Source organism: Rhinoderma darwinii, chromosome 1 (assembly GCF_050947455.1).
Source record: "Rhinoderma darwinii isolate aRhiDar2 chromosome 1, aRhiDar2.hap1, whole genome shotgun sequence".
NCBI classification, from domain to species: Eukaryota; Metazoa; Chordata; class Amphibia; order Anura; family Rhinodermatidae; genus Rhinoderma; species Rhinoderma darwinii.
In genome coordinates this window covers 63,313,054-63,333,955 of record NC_134687.1, presented here as the reverse complement: position 1 = coordinate 63,333,955, position 20,902 = coordinate 63,313,054, and the positions used below count along the sequence as shown (strand labels likewise).

The window sequence follows — 20,902 nt, the reverse complement described above, 5'->3', positions numbered from 1 at the left end:
AGACATCACCCAGCATAGCTAAACCACTGACCTGTGAGGAGGGATCAGGCCGAATAAAAGCCCGGAACAACACCAGTAATGGTGGTGGCACATCCCCCGTCCTCTTAATCAGAGAGTGTCTAGTACAGGAAAAGAAGCCGACCGACCCAATCTTTGTGACATACCTACTGGCGCCCAGACGCATCTTGAGACGGTACCCGAGTGGAACAGAAGGACTGCACATTATCTGCCAGGCGGCACGATATTCAGTAGAGCGGTAACCCTCCCCACGACACCCCGGTGCATGCAGACCCTGAATTGTGGCCTATAATAACCTGGTCATGATTCCCATCTGACTGCCCATTGTCAGATACAGGCTTCGGTTCCTCTTACCAAGGTTAGGGCCAGGTAGGGTGAGGGACCGTTGCTGGCCATTATTCTCCTAACACCTGGTGGACATTATTTGATACAAAGGCATTTGAGCACGACTGTTGCCTTCCACTCCCTGAATGAGAGGAACCAACTGCCACTACCTGGCCTTAAAACACCTCACAGCTCCCATGCGGTTTAGGATTGGGACCTGGTGACTATAGGGTATGTCCCCTTAAGGGATTTACACAGCAGGCTTATCCCCTAGGTAGGGTGGGGTATTTAGGAGTATCCTGGGTGGGCCCTCCCACCCATATAAATTAGGTTACATGGGTCAGTTGCTTCCTCTTGGACTTCCCTTTGGATCGTGGAAGGAACCCTAGAGATTGTCCTACTAACCTTTGGTAGAGTAGCAGTATGGCAGACGCAGCGTTGATGGCACTGTTGAAGGAGAAGATTGAGAGGGAGGGAGCTGGATGGCTCTCCTTTCTGCTCGTTTCTCCCCCTGATCAGACGTCCGATGTCGCTGGGCGTCCTACAGGTAGGCCGGTGCAGCCTGCGCGGCGCTGCCGTCCCCCCACCCGCCTGAGTCCCTCTTCGGCTCTGCCTCGTCAGAGAGGCAGAGCTCCATCTAGAAACCCCCGGGCGCTGCCTAGTACAGCTACTGCAGCTGGGGGTGCCCTGACACGTGACCACTCTGCATTAGCAGCAGAGCGGCGTACAGGGCAGCAGGAGATTGCTAGAGCGATTTCCCCTGCTGCTAGTCTGCTGATTGCAGATAGTGGGGTGGCTCTGGAGGCTGCTGCAGAGCAGACAGTCACCAAGCCTCCAGGTCGTTTGGCTAGGTGGTTTGGCCGTGGGGCAGCCAAACCAGCTCCCCCCCCCCCACACTACATCTCCCTACAGTAAATGCAGCAACACTGCCACCTAGTGTTGGTTCTGCTAGGCAACAGGCTCAACAGGGGAGAAATTATAGTGATATAGCTCTGCAAGAGGAGCTTGGCTCTCAGGCCTTTAACAGCTCAGATGAGCTTTTTGATTGTGTGCCAGGCACACCTACGGATGGCCCTCAAGTCCCCATTGCTGGACAGCATCATAGGGCCCGTGTATCATGCCAGAGAGATGGGCCCCGCGGTGGGCGTAGCCTTTCCCTGGGCGCAGTCGATCACCTGGGCGTTCTCATAGCGGGGGAACGCCGGAGCGGTCATAGACGCCGTTCCAGAAGCAAGCATAGTAGGAGACATTCCTACAGTTCCCGCAGGGGCTGGTCTGGTCACCATTCATCGTCAGTGTCTATGAGCAGTAGGGACAGTCATTTTACGAGGTGTTCACATGAGAGCCGGAGACATGATCGGAGCAGGCGGTCCCACGACCGAGTGCAGGAGATACATCCATCTGCACCTGCTGCTGCGGTTACCGTAGTCCCCCCGCTGTCTATCCTGATGACTCCTGATGCACTACTCTCGATGCATATGACTGGTAAATTGTCCTGCGTTCCAGCTTGGGGTAAGGCCGCCTTGAATGGTGGGGGTGAAATGTTGGATTTAAAATGTATGTTGACTAAAATGGAGGGTCCTAGCCCCTCTGTGCATTCTCCAGGGACGCCAATTCCACAGCCTGAGCCGGACCCGGCTAATCCGGGTTTATTATTTCGGGATTCTTATTTCTGTGGCGTCGCCCCCTTGGGGACGCATTTATCCTCGGAAATTAGGGAAAAAGTGGAATAGTGTGAATTTGTGGATATATGGACATTATTGTCCCCAGAACAATTAACAGTGGATAAGGAGAGACGGTTTGAAAGAACGGAGGGTAAAAAGCCTAAAGTTGCTAAAACATTTGGGAATTGGGTACAAGCTTTTGCTGTTTTAGCGAGTGTGTTTAGTAATAAGCACCCGGAAAAAAGTTTTGGAGTTGTTTACTTATTTAGATACGATATATTCTGCTTATAAGTTACATGGTGGTACGGCTTGGTGGAGATACGATGAGGAATTCAGGGGGTGTCTGCCGGGGTGGCTCAAAAGCGTTTGACTGGAGTAGCCTTTACTTTCAAGTTGTTGGGTTTGCTGGACACCACTAAAAGTCCGGTTTTCTCTTTGGAAGAAGCAAAAACCAACTGTTTATATGTGTAGGCCTGTTTCTTTCTCATTATTGCAGCGGATAGTAGGTAGAACGGCGGAGACCTGCGCATCCGCGTATGAGGGTTTATTGTTTCAGTGTGCTTTTTTGTTAGCATTCTTTGGCGCGTTACGTACAAATGAGTTAGTCTCCCCTTTGCGCATGCGTGTAGCGGGCCTCCTCAGAGAGGATGTAGTTTTGCTGCCCGATTCAATCAGGGTGAGGGTTAGTCGTTCCAAAACAGACTTATATGGGCAGGGCGCGTGGTTGTCCATTTTTAGTCTCCCTTCATCCTTGTGCCCGGTGGACGTCATCACGAGATATGTCGCAGTTCGTCCCTCTGGTCCTTGTTTCTTGGTACACACTGATGCAGAGGTTAAAAGGTTGGAGCGTTGGAAGTCAGATGCCTTCCGCCGTTATGTTTGCCCTCATTTGTTGGTTTGATAATTATTTCCGTTTTCTTTCTTTATAGGTTTCAGGAGGCCTGTGGTGTGGCTGCTGGGCCACTCATACATTTATTGGGCTGCACAACGAGCTTCTTATCGGCCCGGGGGTACCAGTCTCGGTTTCCGTCAAGCGGATGTGAATTGGAAGGGTTTTAGGGGCCTTAAATGGCTCCAGGTTCTCCCTGAGGCGGTTAACTTAAGCAAGGTCACGAACGGACCAGCAGTCGTGGTCGTGCATGCTGGGGGAAACAACCTCTGTTCTGTTCGGGTGGCGGAACTCATTTCTATCATTAGGGCTGATTTCAATCGTTTTGCTACCTTTTTTCTGGAATTAGCTATAGTGTGGTCGGAGATAGTCCCCAGGGTGCTGTGGAACGGTGCTCGCAACCATTCGGCCATTGAAAGGGCGAGATGTACGGTCAACATGCGGGTGTCCCGGCATGTTAGGTCTATAGGAGGAGTCGTTATACATCATCGCCAATGGGAAGGGGATAACAAGGGGTTGATGTTACTGGATGGTGTCCATTTAAATGACATAGGTCTGGACATCTTATCTTCCTGTCAGGCATTCAGGATGCAATTGATAGGGCGCTTTTCCTTTTGGCTGGTGGGGGTAGGAGCTCGGTATAGGGGTACACCTCACTCCTGTGGCGGTGTAGAGGGGCCTTGTCCGTTCAGGCTAGAGACAATGGGAGAACAGTCAACTGCCGTACCAACTAGGACATGCCCACCTCGGCAGCGGTGGCACGCGAGGTGACTATTATTGTCAACGAGATCAAGATCTTCCGGTTTTAGCTGCGGACAAGGTTTTTTCCCTCCATGCTATAATAATAAAAGCTGTGGCCTACCCCCACTTTATACCCACGCTCAGTCCCTTTTGTCAGTTATTTGGGAGAAGACAGACCGTTCATTCATATCCCTTTAATCTGTTAATGCTGACCGGAATCTCACCTGGCAAAACTAAACAATCACAAGCTTCCTTTTGTTTAACTTTGCTACTCTTACTCATTTCATAGCAAATTCAGCTGGACACTAATTTAGGGCCAGTGGAAAGGCTGAAACACACGAATGCAGCGACAGACTCCCTTCCTGACCTGGCAAGTAATGATTGTTAACCACATGGCGTGTAAACTCCATTTGCATGCTTTAAAGAGACTCTGTCACCACATTAGAAGTGTCCTATCTCCTACATAAGGAGATGGGCGCTATAATGTAGGTAACAGCAGTGCTTTTTATTTAGAAAAACAATCTATTTTTACCGCGTTAGGAGCGATATTAGTGTTATGCTAATTAGTTTCTTAATGCCCAACTGCGCTGGCCACTCCATTACAGATAGAATACCAGCTGCCTGCTTCTTCCCTAAATAGTTCTTGCATAATTTGGAGGTGTGCTTTGGGTCATTTGTCCTGTTGTAGGATGAAATTGGCTCCAATCAAGCGCTGTCCACAGGGTATGGCATGGCGTTGCAAAATGGAGTGATAGCCTTCCTTATTCAAAATCCCTTTTACCTTGTACAAATCTCCCACTTTACCAGCACCAAAGCAGCCCCAGACCATCACATTACCTCCACCATGCTTGACAGATGGCGTCAGGATCTCTTCCAGCATCTTTTCAGTTGTTCTGCATCTCACAAATGTTCTTCTGTGTGATCCAAACACCTCAAACTTCGATTCGTCTGTCCATAACACTTTTTTCCAATCTTCCTCTGTCCAATGTCTGTGTGCTTTTGCCCATATTAATCTTTTCCTTTTATTAGCCAGTCTCAGATATGGCTTTTTCTTTGCCACTCTGCCCTGAAGGCCAGCATCCAGGAGTCGCCTCTTCACTGTAGGCGTTGACACTGGCGTTTTGCGGATACTATTTAATGAAGCTGCCAGTTGAGGACCTGTGAGGCGTCTATTTCTCAAACTAGAGACTCTAATGTACTTGTCTTGTTGCTCAGTTGTGCAGCGGGGCCTCCCACTTCTCTTTCTACTCTGGTTAGAGCCTGTTTGTGCTGTCCTCTGAAGGGAGTAGTACACACCGTTGTAGGAAATCTTCAGTTTCTTGGCAATTTCTCGCATTGGAATAGCCTTCATTTCTAAGAGCAAGAATAGACTGTTGAGATTTACATAAAAGCTCTTTTTCTAGCCATTTTGAGTTTAATCGAACCCACAAATGTAATGCTCCAGATTCTCAACTATCTCAAAGGAAGGTCAGTTTTATAGCTCCTCTAAACAGCAAAACTGTTTACAGCGGTGCTAACATAATTGCACAAGGGCTTTCAAGTGTTTTCTAATCATCCATTAGCCTTCTAACACAGTTAGCAAACACAATGTACCATTAGAACACTGGAGTGATGGTTGCTGGAAATGGACCTCTATACACCTATGTAGATATTGCATTAAAAACCAGACGTTTGCATCTAGAATAGTCATTTAGCACATTAACAATGTATTGAGTGTATTTCTTATTAATTTAATGTTATCTTCATTGAAAAAAAACGGTGCTTTTCTTGCAAAAATAAGGAAATTTCTAAGTGACCCTAAACTTTTGAACGGTAGTGTAGATAGTTTTTCTAAATAAAAAGCACTGCTGTCACCTACATTATAGCGCCCATCTCTTTATGTAGGAGATAGGCACTTCTAATGTGGTGTCAGAGTCTCTATAAAGTCTGATGTTGACACACTGATAAAGATGTAAAGCATTTTGGGCCTCTTTCCCACTACAAACCGCTGTTGCCTGCTCACAAAAACCTATTCAATCTCTCCCTTCACATCCCTGACACATGTGACATGGACAAATATTTGACTAAATCACCACAAGGGAGATCTACTTGTTCTCAAAATGTTCCTGCGCCCGAGATAACTCATCCCCCTAACATGCACAAATCCAAAAGGACAGACAAAGGGGAATAAACCAATACCCAAGCAAACATCAGCTAAAGCCTCCTCCTCGCAATCTCAGTTCTACCCCGAACTAATCCCTGGGGAAGATATCACGCCGCCCAGATTGTCGCCACGGAATAGTCCTTCTCATACATCTGATATGGACTCACTTCAAGCGACTCCAGTGGTGCAGGAGGTCTCTAAAATATTACTACCTTTATTTGACAAACGCTTGGATATGTTGCACACATCAATAAAGTCTGCACTAGCGCAAATCACCGCCAATTCCCCCCAAATTTTTTTTTCCAAAATCGCAGATCTGGAGAAGAGTTTCAACTCCATGGTGGATGCTATATCCACTATCAAAGACGCCCTGCGCCAAAGTCAGACTACATCGCAAGCTTTGAGAGATAAGCTGGAAGACCTGGAGAACAGGGACAGGCAAAGTATTTTACGCTTCGTGGTTATCCCGGAAAGATTGGTGATATACTCCACGAGTTGGTCATTCGTCAAAAACCTCCCAAGAGCCCTTAACGTCAACCTCGGAGAGGACCCACCTCATGGTTGAAAGGGCACACAGGACTATTCGGTTGCACAAAAATGTAAAGCATTTGGTTCAGTCTGCCACTTACTATTTAAGAGGAGCACTCAGTTTCAACTTCTCTTTACGGCTAAGCTGAAAGTACAGGAGGGTGACCGCACACTGATAATCGAAGTTCCAGTCCTAGCCAGGAGAAGACTTCACCTGGAAGTGAGGGATGAAGGATAATAGACTTCTCTTAAGTGGCAAGGATGACGCACAAATACATGGACATGTGCTCGTATTGCCCGAGACGGCAAATGGTTGCATGTCAAGTTTTGTTGAGAACGGTGCTTCTGTTGCTTGTAGAAGAAGCCGCTACTCTTTTTGTTTACCAGTTTGTTTTATGCTATTTATGCTCGCAATCATTGTGCTTACTTCATTCTCAGGTGACGGGAGGCGTGGCTCCCATCTATAATGGCATCCTTGGGTATAGGCTGTACGCGCGGCTCAAGATTATGCTATCTTTGACTCGAATCTTCCTTCTAGACACAGGATGAGTACACCACCCGCACGACTCCCTGACACAAATCACACTAACCCACACATTCGATTCCTTTCGTTCTTTATCACCTTAAAAGGCCCTCCCCTGACATTATTTTCCTGCAGGAGACACATTGGAGATCAGGCACACATAGAAAACGGATGGCTGTCTGCCCGTGGTTGGCTGTCTGTCACTCTGCCTCACATTCTTCCTCCTCACAGGGGGTGGCGACCCTATTCAGAAAAGGACTACAGTACACGATGGAGACCTCTATTAGTGACCCCCAGGGCAGATATTTAATATTACAGATATCAATTGCAGGGATTCCATATTTACTTGTGAACATTTACACCCCTAATCACAACCAACACGCTTTCCACTCAGAGGTCTTACAAGTAATAACAGGTCTTCCCAAATGTCCTCTAATCATCGGAGGTGATTTTAATTTAGTACAATGTCCTAATATAGATAGATCTCCCCCTACACCACAATCACAGGCGACGTCAACATCCCTCAACCTCTTCATTGACTCCCTTAAAAGGAGCACTCCACTTTATTTTTTTATTGCACCCTCCATTTGTACATTGGTGTTTCAGTGGGGTGCTGTGTGCAAAAATACTTACCAATCTCCGCATCTTGTATTTTTCGGGTCCAGCGCCGCCCACGAGATCTTCCCTCTGACTTGTCTGGAGTCACTGTGCTTTTGAATAAACCAGAACTCAGGCTCTCAATGCATTTTATGGGAGCCAGAACGAGGCTCCATAGGAATGCATTGAGAGCCTTACTTCCGGTTTTCTGAACAGCAGCGATTCCAGACCAGGTCAGAATGAAGATCACGTGAACGGCGGTGGACCCGAAAGACGACAAGATGCGTTGATCGGTAAGTTTTTCTACTCACAGCACCCCACTGAAACACCTATGTACAAATGGAGGGTGCAATAAAAAAAAAAAATACAGTGGAGTGCTTCTTTAACGTATGCGACCCTTGGCAGGTGACTGATACTAGGGCAAGGGAATATACATGTCACTCAGTGACCCAGAATACATTTTCACATATAGATTACTTTTTGATATCCCCCCACCTATTTGAAACGCACCGCACATCGTAGATATACCCAATCACCATATCAGATCATTCTCCAATTGAATTATCACTGTCCTTCTCCACGTTCATTCAGAATTTGGAAATTTCCGGCTTACTTGACAGACTCTGATAAATTTAAACAATACCTTCAAATACATTGGGGTCAGTTCTTAGACGATAATCTTCCTCATGCAGATGATTCCCCCCTTGTCAAAGGCTGTACTGAGAGGCTGTTATCAGTTACCTGTCATCGGAGACGGAAATTGAGGAGGGAATGCTTTGAAACATTACACAAAGCCTTACTGGCAGCGCAACGCACTAATGCGGAGGACTTCTCTATACACAATCAAAATATTTATCACACTGCCATCTTTTGGACACCCCTTTGTCCATGATGAAGCACACTGGCAAGTAAAGAATACAGAGAATAAATTTTATAGATGGGGAAGCAAGACTGGAAAATTACTTGCCACTCACACTAGCATAGGACACCCCTTTAAACCCATCCTATCCCTACATGACCCTGTCACGGGTCTTGTTTCCACTGACCCATCCGACATCGCACAAATCTTAACTGAATATTATGAGGATCTTTACAGAGCCACTCCGACTTCACTCCCAAATATTAATGCCTTCCTGTACACTGTCCATCTACCCTCACTTTCTGAAGACCAACAACTTCTGTTGAATTCTGAGGTGCAGGAGGAGGAGGTCAGGCGAGCTATCTCGCAACTATCTAATGGCAAAACTCTGGTACCGGATTGCTTCGCCGCAGAATACTATAAAATCCTGGACCCCAGATAATTCCCACTAAATTGTTTAACGATGCCCTTAAACGTCAAATGCCCATTGAACGTTTCAGTCACGCACGATACTTCTGCCCAAACCACACAAAAACCCTTCTCTGGCCCAATCATATCGGCCAATTTCATTACTCAATCAAGGCTACAAACTCTTGGCAAGAATATTGTCTGATAGACACCAATGTTATCTTCCCAATCTTCTGAGCGAGGCTCAAGCGGTATTCACAAAAAAGGCAGGACTAGTATTAAAAATATCATAGCACTACTGCTGCCACAGTAATAGCTCAGGATCGGGATCAACCGGTTAACATGCTAATAAGTCTTGACGCCGAAAAAGCCTTTGACACAGTTGAGCGTCCCTTTCTCGATGAGGTTTTAAAGCGTATAAACTTAGGCTCAATTTTCACTCAATTTGTCCAATCAGTTCGCTTCGACACGATGACAAGTGTGACGGTCAATGGGTATAATAGCCCCCCAATAGATATTTTCACAGGCACCAAACAGGGATGTCCCCTTTCCACCCTTCTTTTCAACCTTACTATAGATCCCCTTTTGCGCCACATTTCCTAGACGCCCCTCTGCCAGGGAATCAAATTACGGAAGTTACTGCCACTAGGTGTCTCCCTTTATGTAATCTGCTGTCCACCCCCTGTTGTCAAGCAAATTCTGTCTCTAGTTACAGAGCAGAGGAGCCAGACTGCAGGATGTGTGGGTGTGTGTGGGGGGGTGTCTCTTCTTTGTCTGCGAGTAGAAGTCTATACTATAGAGGAGAGGGGAGACAGAGTGAGACACAGGGAGCGAGACACATGCGGACCATAGAAGTCTATAGAGAGGGCAGGGGGAGCAGTAGCGGAGAGGAGACACAGGCTACTGGTAAGTTCTATCTCACCCCAGTGCTGGTCACAGCTACACTACTCCATGCTACTGCAGCTTCTATATATGTGATAGAGAGACATAGGAGAGCAAGATTCTCCTCTATGTGTGTAGTGTATAGAAGACATCATAGCAGCAAGGGTCCCGCCCACTAGCTCAGAGAAAGCGGAGAATTAGAGATGGAATCTGCGGAGGGGAAAAAATGCTGACAAAATTCAGAATACAAGTCATATAATAGCCAGAAATAGCATTATTCCTCATGTGTACACATATGACAGCTTATCCTGAATAGTCACCTGAAAGTTAGGTACACTTTACTGGATTTTTCAGTAAATAATGAAATGCCATATATTTTGGTATCGTGGATTTAAGATCATTATAATTATAAAATATTTAACATTACAATAACATTTCAATGTGAGGACTCTTTATTGGTTGTAGGATACATAATTAGGTCTATAAACAGCTTTAGCAACAGGTGTATAAAGGATCCGATCAATATACATGACATCAGGATAATTTAGTTTGAGATTTAAAAATCCTTATTAACTACAATACACAAAGAAAATGAAATGTTTATTTACTCACTTTCCACTCAAGACTGCTACACCAACAGTGCTCCTTGGGGTTGACATACTAGCTACAAAGTTCCATTGCCTAGCCTGAGGATCCCACCGCTCCACCGTGTTCAGGTAGCTCCAACCATCATGGCCACCAACAGCATACATAGGACCTTCTAAAACGGCCACACCTATTATAACAGAATTAGCGGATATACCAGACATTATTGATTTGTAGCATATACATTTTATGTATAGCGTATATGTTAACACATATATTACTGATAATATATTCTACTTTACATACCATACATATTACTAGGGCTATCATACAATACAATGCTACATACTAATGTAGAATGAACTGCGGCACATGTAGGCAAGTCATCACACGGGCCAGGATCCAATAATGGACTCTTAACCTTGTGTTAGTAGTATCATATTTGTACAAACATTAGATTTCGATTCTTACCAAGACCGTGCCGGTGTGTAGACATGGGTGGCATGACACTCCATGTTTTGGTTTTAGGATTATAACACTCAACAGTATTCAATGTCTTCAGTCCATCCCTGCCTCCAACAACATACAGTTTGTCATCCAACACTGCAACACCAAACTGCAGCCTTCTTCCATTCATGTTTGCTACGGGTGTCCAGATATTGGTCCGCAGATCATACTTTTCAATACTCGTAGCACCTAGACAGAAAGAAGTTATAAACTATGATCACTTGGATATATAATCAAAACACAAAAGAGAAACGGGCGTAGATGGAGGGGGGGCCTGTCGGGTCATGTGCTCTGTGTCTCAGGGGCCAACAATCCCCTCTGCCTTAGCAAAACAGGTATTTAACCCCTTAAAGTCCAATTTCGTTTTTCACTCCCCGCCTTCCAAAAGCCAAACATTTTTACGTCAATGGAGCAGTGTAAAGGTTTATGTTTTGCGGGAGGAGTACTGAGAACTAAAAAACAAAATCTTTGTGGGGTGGAAAAAAAGCGATTCCTCCATGTTTTTTTCGTTTAGCTTTTACGGCTTTCACCATGCGGTATAAATGTCCACCTAACTTTGTTCTACTGGTCAATACGATTACGGTGATACCAAATAGTTATTTTTTTCTTTTACTACTTTTACAAAGAAAAAAACTATTTGTTAAAAAAACAAAACTTTTTTGTCGATTGAGCAGCGTGAGGTTTTATTTTTCACGAGACGAGCTGTAGTTTTATTGATACAATTTTTTTGATACCCACAACTTTTTGAGCATCTTTTATCATATTTTTTTTTTTAGCACTAAGGTGATCAAAAAAACAGCGATGCTGGTGTATATATATATATATATATATATATATATATATTTTAAGGCATTAACAGTGCGAGTAAAATACTGTTATATTGTAATAGTTCGGACGATCGCTGGTTCAAATCCCCTAGGGGGTCTAACAAAAAGTGCAAAAAAATAAAATAAATGCAGCCTTAAGTAGTAAATCATCAACTAAAGAATGATTGAAAAAGAAGATTTGTATTTTGAAATGGCAAAGTTAGATCCTGACCTTAACCCTATCGAGATGCTGTGGCAAAACCTGGAGAGAGATGTATACGCTAAGCATCCTCGAAATATTGATGAACTGAAACAGATTTGCAGGAATGGTCCATCCATCCTCATAAATGTTGTACAAATCTTATTTGCAGTTCAGGAAACTTTTGGTGCTAAAGAGGAATCTACAGGTTATTAAATTCAAGGGTTCACTTACTTTATCTCCCTGCACTGTGGATGTTTACACAATGTGCTCAATGAAAGACATGAACATTGGTTTGTCTAGAATTCTGACTTAGATAACAAAATCGGACCGCATTTTACTAGTAATCAATCTATAAACCCAGATAAGGCTCTGTTCACACATTTGTTTTGACGCCGATTTTGATGCGGAAACAGGCCTTTTTTTTCCCCATGCGGCTTTTAGCCGCTCGTGGGAAAGAAAACGCGCCTTGTCCTTTCTTCCCCCGGTTCCGCCTCTGACCTCCCAATGGAAGGCAGAATAAAACCTGTGGCGCTCGTTTCCGAGAATGTTTCACAGCAATTTTTTTTGCCTGCGGTCCTTGCGTTCGCTTCAATGGCAACGGGCGAAAAATGCAGCGAAAACCGCAAGCAGGTCACAGTCTGCCTCAAAATTCCTGAAGGTATTCTGAGGCATATTCTTTCTGCATGCAAAAAAAAATCTGTGTGAACAGGGCCTAATTTCTAAGTGTTCACCCAATCCATCATGGGTACCAGTAATGTCTGGGGGGCCTAACAGAACAAAACTGCGAGCCGCATGTGGCCCCCGGGATGCGTGTTGTGCATGGTGTCTATAAAGATTCTCTTGATAACATGCTGTTTGGTTGCACATATTGAATATGGAGAAAAGTATTAACACCCTATTTCTTATTCTTCAGTTCCATCTAAAAACTTTTCAGATATGACCAAATAATTATTTCCTTTTAACTAGATACAAACCGATTACTGTGTTTTCTGTTACAAAATGTTACGCAAACGCAAAATGTAGGACTGAATAATTGTGAAGAATTTTCCTTTCCATCCTGCACTACACTTGGCATTAACTTCTGGCACATCTGAAAGATTCTCAATTCCCAGCAGTCCAATGATACAGAGCCAACTATCATTAAGTAATGCAGGCTTTCAATTTATTATACAGAGTGGGCCATTTATATGGATACACCTAAATAAAATGGGAATGGTTGGTGATATTAACTTCCTGTTTGTGGCACATTAGTATATGGGAGGGGGGAGACTTTTCAAGCTGGGTGTTGACCATGGCGGCCATTTTGAAGTCGGCCATTTTGTATCCAACTTTAGTTTTTTCAATGGGAAGAGGGTCATGTGACATCAAACTTATCGAGAATTTCACAAGAAAAACAATCGTGTGCTTGGTTTTAACGTTACTTTATTCTTTCATGAGTAATTTACAAGTTTCTGATCAAAGTGCTGCCCATTGTGTTGGATTGTCAATGCATCCCTCTTCTCCCACTCTTCACACACTGATAGCAACACCGCAGAAGAAATGCTAGCACAGGCTTCCAGTATCCGTAGTTTCAGTTGCTGCACATCTCGTATCTTCACAGCATAGACAATTGCCTTCAGATGACCCCAAAGATAAAAGTCTAAGGGGGTCAGATCGGGAGACCTAGGGGGCCATTCAACTGGCCCACGACGACCAATCCACTTTCCAGGAAACTGTTCATCTAGGAATGCTCGGACCTGACACCAATAATGACATAAATAACTCATGAAAGAATAAAGTAACGTTAAAACCAAGCACACCATTGTTTTTCTTGTGAAATTCTCGATAAGTTTGATGTGTCACATGACCCTCTTCCCATTGAAAAAACTAAAGTTGGATACAAAATGGCCGCCATGGTCAACACCCAGCTTGAAAAGCTTCCCCCCTCCCATATACTAATGTGCCACAAACAGGAAGTTAATATCACCAACCATTCACATTTTATTTAGGTGTATCCATATAAATGGCCCACCCTGTACATTTCACTATGTTAATATTACACATTGCTATTATTTCTCTACTGGAATAAAAAGACTCTTGCCTTTAGTTGCATCCATCCCTCCGACAGCAAACAGCATCCCCACAGTAGACTTCCTGGGTTTTGTGCGAGGGCTTTGTAGCATGGGTCTCCTCTCGGGCAATAGATGGTATTTCATGGCTTCCATAATTAGTTTCTGACACTCAATATCATCCCTAAATAGTGCATTATTCTCCAGGTCTGCAAGAAACTAACAAGACACCACTATATTAGACATTCTATAGTCCAGTAGAACGCAAAGCGGGTTACATGCAACCCCAGGGTACCGTCACAGGGTTTCTAGAGTTCTCGAAGATGAGAATGGGTGAGGACGCAAGAGAGGCCATTCCACCATCGTGGTAGTCATGTTCATTCATATAGTTCTGGGAAATCCATCACCTCAGCAAGTCAACTCCCCGCGTCATTATGCACTATTGAGTATCGATAGAGCACTTCCTGCGGCTCCTTGACCAGATCCATCTAAGCTGCCAAGCTGAAAAACCCGTGGCACCCCAAAACTTAGTCCCCTTTCACACCGAGTCTTCCCTGTACATTTGACAGATACTTTGGGAAAGCTCCTGGTACATACGTCAATCGTCCTATTATGCCGACAGAAGCCGAGAGAGTATTTTTTGGCTTCCTCTGCACAGTATACGTAGGGTATGCTGTTTTTTTGCTGCATAGAATAGTAGACTACACGATTCTATCCAGAGGTATCCAATAAAAAGTTGTTGTTTTTTGTTGTTTTTTTAACATGGTAGCCTATGGCGGATAAGCAGATACAGATGCCATTATAGCCCATTGGTGACGGATGCGTTAAACGTATGCCTAACAGTGGCATCCGTCAACCATAATCTAAAATTGTATCACTTTCAAAATACACCAACATCATCTACCATGTAACATCTGTTGAAAATAAAGAATTAAACCGCAGGTCTTTCCACCTTCATTAGGAATCTGAATAGAGGAGGGAACCAACACCCTGTGCCCCCCTGCATGTACCGTACTGACCACTCAGATGTTGGAAATCTGGGAGCCACATTGGGGGACTGCTACTCGCCACTTGTTGTGGACCTTAACACAGCTCTCACAGCCACTATGTTTCTTCTCGGTTCCTAGACCTAGATATATTGCTGCTCCATGAAGATGGGGATCACTGACTGTTGTGGGTTCCAATTAAGTTTGCAAAATTTTTAGAGCTCTGTGTTCGAAAATGGTAACTTTTTTCCATGAGGTGCACGTTTAAGGCTTCCCACACATCTGCATCGGGACTCCGTTCACATCTGCGTCGGGACTCCGTCAAGGGTTCCATCAGACACTCCCGTTAGGAGAACCCGTGAATGAACGGAACCCAAACTGAAACAAGTGGAAACCATAGGATTCCGTTTGCATTACGAATGGCTTCCATTTGCACCGGATCCATCACCATTGAAATCAATGGTGATGCAAACGGAAACCTATGGTTTCCATTTGCTTCAGTTTGGATTCCGTTCACGGGTCCCCCTGACTGAGTCCCGACGCAGATGTGAATGGAGCCGAACTGGATTAAAGAGAAATGTGCAAATATAATCCACCCAAAAATATTTCAGGAGTAAAAAAAAGTTTAGGATTTTAATCTGTACAAGTTTACTATCATGAGTAAATGCTTTGTTGAACTTTAGATTTTTATTGCTGGTTTGCTAAACTTATATTTTCGAAAAATGAAATTTTACTCTTATTTCCAAATATAAATATATTAGCCACAATCTTTATTTTATATCAACCACAGGCCGCGAAAATTAATACTTCTACCTAATAATGCCCCCTATGGACAAGAACGTGGATTTGCATGATTAAAGGGGTTGTCTGGTTTATACAAATTAATGTTATTTTTGTAAAATAAAAAATATAATTGTTGAATATACTTTTTGCATTAATTCCGCATGGTTTTCAAGATCTTTGCTTGTTGTTATTCAGTGGGAACATTCATTGTTTACTTCCCGTGGATAAAATTCTGTCCATGGTCATGTGATGGACACACAGGTGCACGGCTCATTAAAGTTACAGTATGTGTATCAGGGCATCTTCTAAGGGACAGTTCACACAGAGTTTTTTTACGCATGTCGGAAAACGCGCCAAAAACGGTCCGAAAATGCCTCCCATTGATTTCAATGGGAGGCGGAGGCGTCCCCCCCCCCCCCCCCCCGAGTGCTGTTTTAGTGTCCCCTCTGTGATGCCCCAATATAACTGCAGCGCTTCCTAGACTACGAGTCTGAGATACTCCCACTGCTCTCGGATTGGCCCGAGCTACTCACGTGAACAGTTCTGTCCAATCCCTTGGAGTGTCCCAGATTCAGTCTGAGAAGAGTTGTGGCCAATTTGAGACAACACAGAGAGGACCCTAAAATGGCAGAGGGGCACAACTGAAGGGCACTAGTTAATATTACTCCATATATCCCATCATATTTATAATTTGGTCCGGAGAACGGAGGGTCACGTTAAAGAGAACTTTTTAGCTCTCCCGACATATGGGTTTTAGTAAAATACCTGCATTCTCAATGAACTAAAATTTTCTTAGAAATCTGTGTTATGCCATTCCTTTGGAAAATATGAATAAATTGACAACTGGACATTACCATTCCTTGGAAACAAGGTTTCCAGGAGGAATAATGGAGGAACACCACAATGCAGAGTTACAAGATTTATTTTTTATTTTTTTTAAATAACAGACATGTCAGGAGAGCTGTAAGGTCTGGTTTAGGACAAGAGATCAGTTTTCCAAGTTGGAGATTCTGTTTGCCAATCTATCTACTGATCTTTACTCACTTCTGGCTATATTTGAATCACTGATTTTGAGATTCAATCCACCAAGTCAAAGCTTTAAAATATTTAGGATGTTATTATAATAATATTTTTTACCTGAGGAGCCAACAGAGGCAACCGGATGTAAGCCAGCTGTTTACTAAGTTCTTTTCTTCTTTGTTCCACATCATGCCGGACCCAGGTAAGCAGAGCGTTCAGAATGGTTTCTTCATTAGGAATATTCATATCATCACTCGCTAGTAGTTTAGCAATTTCTGCCATCGGCAACATTAGAAACTCTTGATTTCTTATTACTTCCATGAAATGCTCCTGCAAATAAAAGCGGTGGTGAAATCACAATTCTCAACCTAAGAGTATGTGCACACACACTAATTACGTCCGTAATTGACGGACGTATTTCGGCCGCAAGTACCGGACCGAACACACTGCAGGTAGCCGGGCTCCTAGCATCATACTTATGTACGACGCTAGGAGTCTCTGCCTCGCTGCCGGACAACTGTCTCGTACTGAAAACATGATTACAGTACGGGACAGTTGTCCTGCAGCGAGGCAGGGACTCCTAGCATCGTACATAAGTATGATGCTAGGAGCCCGGCTCCCTGCACTGTGTTCGGCCCGGTACTTGCGGCCGAAATACGTCCGTCAATTACGGACGTAATTAGTGTGTGTGCACATACCCTAATAGATACGAAATTTTGCTATGAAAATGTTACCATTATAGTATTAGAGGTCTTTAACCTGTGTCCCTCCAAATGCTGCAAAACAACAACTCCCAGAATGCCATGATGGCTTGCATCTGTCACAGCATGCTAGGAGTTGTAGTTTGGCAAGAGCTAGAACGCCACAAGTTGAAGACCTTTGCTTTAAAGACATCTTAAAAGGATTCATCATAGGTGTAGGTAATTTACTGAATATCAAAAGTAATCATCAGGGTGCTTTGAAAATACATACTGGTGACTAAATCAACACTGGATCTTAAAATGTAAAGCCGACTTAATATTTATCACTGTATGAAAATGAATTAATAGGTGTTTTCCAGGATTAGAAAAACATGTCGGCTTTCTTAAAAAAAAAAAAAAAAAAACAGCGCCACACCTGTCCAAAGTTTGTCTCTGGTATTGCAGCTCAGCCCCATTCTATGTATGTCTATGGGAGGGTGTCCGTGCCATAGAAACCTGCCGAAAAAAATAGGACATGTCCTATTTTTTTTATTTTATGGACCGTGCTCCTGTACTTTATAATGGGAGCATGGCCCGTAAAAACGGCGAGCTGTCTGCGGCTGTCCGTGCCCGTAATTACAGGCACGGTCGTGTGCATGGAGCCTTAGTGATTGACAGATATTTCACACTCACAATGAAAACGCTGTCACTTTGCCCACTGTACCCAAAAGCCCACAGTAAGGCCTCATGCACATGACCGTGCAGTACTTACTGACCGTAAATACTGCATGGACCGGCCGCGGACTGTCATACGCTTTTGTGGGCCGTGCTCACATTATAAAGTCTAGGAGAACGGTTCATAAATGCAAAAATAGGAAATGTCCTATTTTTTTGCGGGTCATTTCTACGGCCCGGACACACACACCCGTAAATATACAGGAAGGTGTCCGTGGCCAATAGAAATGAATGTGTCAGTATTTTGTGTGTGCAGGAGGCCTAAGCAGGGATTTAAATTACTAAAATACGAGGTCCATTGAAACATTTCCCACAATCTGTGTATAAATCTGCTCAATGACGCGCTGTCTGCAGATGAAGCAACATGTTCAAGGTGACAGGTCCCATTTCAAAATGTGTTCTTACAGTTATATGTGAATAATAAATTCAGGCATTTCAAACCGTAAAAAAAATAAATATATATATATATATATATATATATATATATATATATATATATATATATATATATATTTTTTTTTTTTTTAATTATTTAAATTTAATTATATTAGTTGAATGATATCCATATATCCAACAAATATTTTTTGCAATTTAACATATATATATATATATATATTTTATTTTAAAGGCATACATATGTATTAAGATAGTTACAGTGCTAGAAGTGTTTATTTGTAAAGCTTGGCATTGCTAGATGTCTGCTCAGCCTGCTTGTTTAACAGATGGAATGAATAAGAGATAGTGTATATGCCAGGAGCACAGTGTTCCATAGGGACCGGCCAGATAGAATACATTCCATGTTTTTTTCCGGAACAGTTTGCCATTGTCAATTCTGGCACTAGGTGATCCAATTCTCTTTAATCCAACTATCACTATATAGCACTGACTGACTGAATGTAATACAAACTGGACAGAAGGCTTGTCAATACATAAATATATGAACATCAGGCATTTCTACGTCAGAGCTACCCTTCTACCATCAAAATAATCAAATAACGGAGGAAGAGAACAAAGGACGGTACAGCAGAAAGTTCACTGTGCCCCAAGATCAAGGCAAGAATGCAAAGTAATAAGACAGCGGAGTCTTTCAGCAACATTTCTTAGTTGCTTTATATAAAACACAATTTCTCCAGAAATAGATAGGACTATAAATGTTTGTCATGTACATTGTAGTTTCCATAGAAACACGAGCTTCCATGTAGAAAAAAATATTTGTTATTGCATTCTTTTTTTTTTCATCACTTTTTCAAAAATATGAAATACATCTTAAAAAGCTAAATTTGGCATGACCGGGACCAAGAGGTGCAACTTGAAGCTCCTAAACCCCAATAAAAGATCTGTAACAGGGAACCCAATTATGACACATTGTTTATAGTACTGATCTTCTCAAATGGGGCAGATAGACCTTATGGGAATGCTCAGGCTCCCCAAGTACAACCACATCCTCTGAAGCCCCCCATATTGAAGCTGCTGACTGGGGCCTGATAAGTGCCGGATTATTCATTATTAACATACCTGTAAAGGTATTGCCTGTACAACAGCCCTGGAAAGTTTGGAGCAGCGGGTTCACAGTTTGGTGATCCCCAGCTTCTTTCTATACGGCGGTGAGTCTAGTTTATAGTCTAGACCGGTTCTAATCTAGTTCAGAAGCTTGTATTTTTTTTTACTTTGGCAGGGTGGTCATGCTGCTTGTCCCCCTGCTGTTGACTAAACCAACTCTACGTGATCAGACTTGGGGCTGGTTTATACCATAGCAGGAAAACTAATACTGCCTCGCTGCCTAATGCGAATGGGAAACCACCCCTGGTTGAGTACAAATTACAACATTAAATGGCTCATGGTTTTATGCACATACAAAAAAAATATATATTCTAAATTTCATTTTCTTATTGGTAACAATTAAGATGGTAAATTGCCACGTTCACATGCCAAATTTATATTTTATGAATGCAGAGTGGAGATGTCAAGCCCCCAAAGACCTCTAGCATCCTCTATCGTACAAGAACCAATACTGTACCGGAAAGTGATAATTGTCCGACCCCCCCCCCCACTCCCATATAAGCCACATAAGAAGGGCCCTTCAACCTCCATAGATATAGAAGCAAAGGCATCAAGGGCCAGATTATAGGTAGGGCATATGGGGCAAATACCTTTGGGCCTCCACCAGGGCCCGGCTTAAGTTGGATGGCGCCCTGTGCGGGACTCTCTATTGCCGCCCCCTACACAAACCAAAAATTAACCACATATATAGACACGCTGGAACATATATACTGTACATACATAAAGACAGATATTTAGACATACAGGCAAATACACACACACACACACCTGGAATATATACATACAGGTAAATATATAGACATATATATATATACACATACACACACACACAAACACACACACACACCGATAATTACACAGACAGGAACATATACAAATACATAAAAGGCACATATACACAAGCACAGACACACATATATACCCAGTACAGATAACGTCATAGATTTCATGTGCAGCCCCATGTAACACCACAGATAACACACAGTGATAACGGAGTACAGATAATGTAGATGTTACCTGCAGTCCTATGTAACACTACAGATTACACCGGGATATCTCTCGGAGTACAGATAATGTCGTAGATGATAACTATACCCACAGACACATATAAATACACACATATATATATATATATATATGGGAAGCAAAGTATATAAGGGGTAGCACAGATATCTTCGTTTTATCTGTTCTACTTTAATATTGAACACACACTTTTACAAAGAGACAAACACATGCAGAGACACACACACACACACACACACAAATACACTGTAACATATACACATGCAAACACAGAGACACATACTGTATACACAGAGACACACACTGTAACATATACACATACAAACACAGAGACCTACTGTATACACACACACACACACACACTCACCATCTCTCCATGCTGACAGGATCA

The 20,902-nt window shown here is 43.2% G+C and overlaps 1 protein-coding gene across 3 annotated transcripts in view; it reads right to left on the bottom strand.

The window, feature by feature from the left end:
- KLHL5 (kelch like family member 5) overlaps window positions 1–20,902 on the bottom strand; it is a 65,722-nt gene that overhangs the window by 6,570 nt on the left and 38,250 nt on the right. For all 3 annotated transcript variants that reach the window (XM_075859166.1, XM_075859177.1, XM_075859185.1), the window contains exons 5-8: window positions 16,631–16,843; window positions 13,757–13,943; window positions 10,633–10,857; window positions 10,189–10,351 (exon numbers count right to left, since the gene is read on the bottom strand). In XM_075859166.1, coding sequence (XP_075715281.1) covers window positions 10,189–10,351; window positions 10,633–10,857; window positions 13,757–13,943; window positions 16,631–16,843 — 788 coding nt within the window. The remainder of the gene's footprint in view (window positions 1–10,188; window positions 10,352–10,632; window positions 10,858–13,756; window positions 13,944–16,630; window positions 16,844–20,902) is intronic.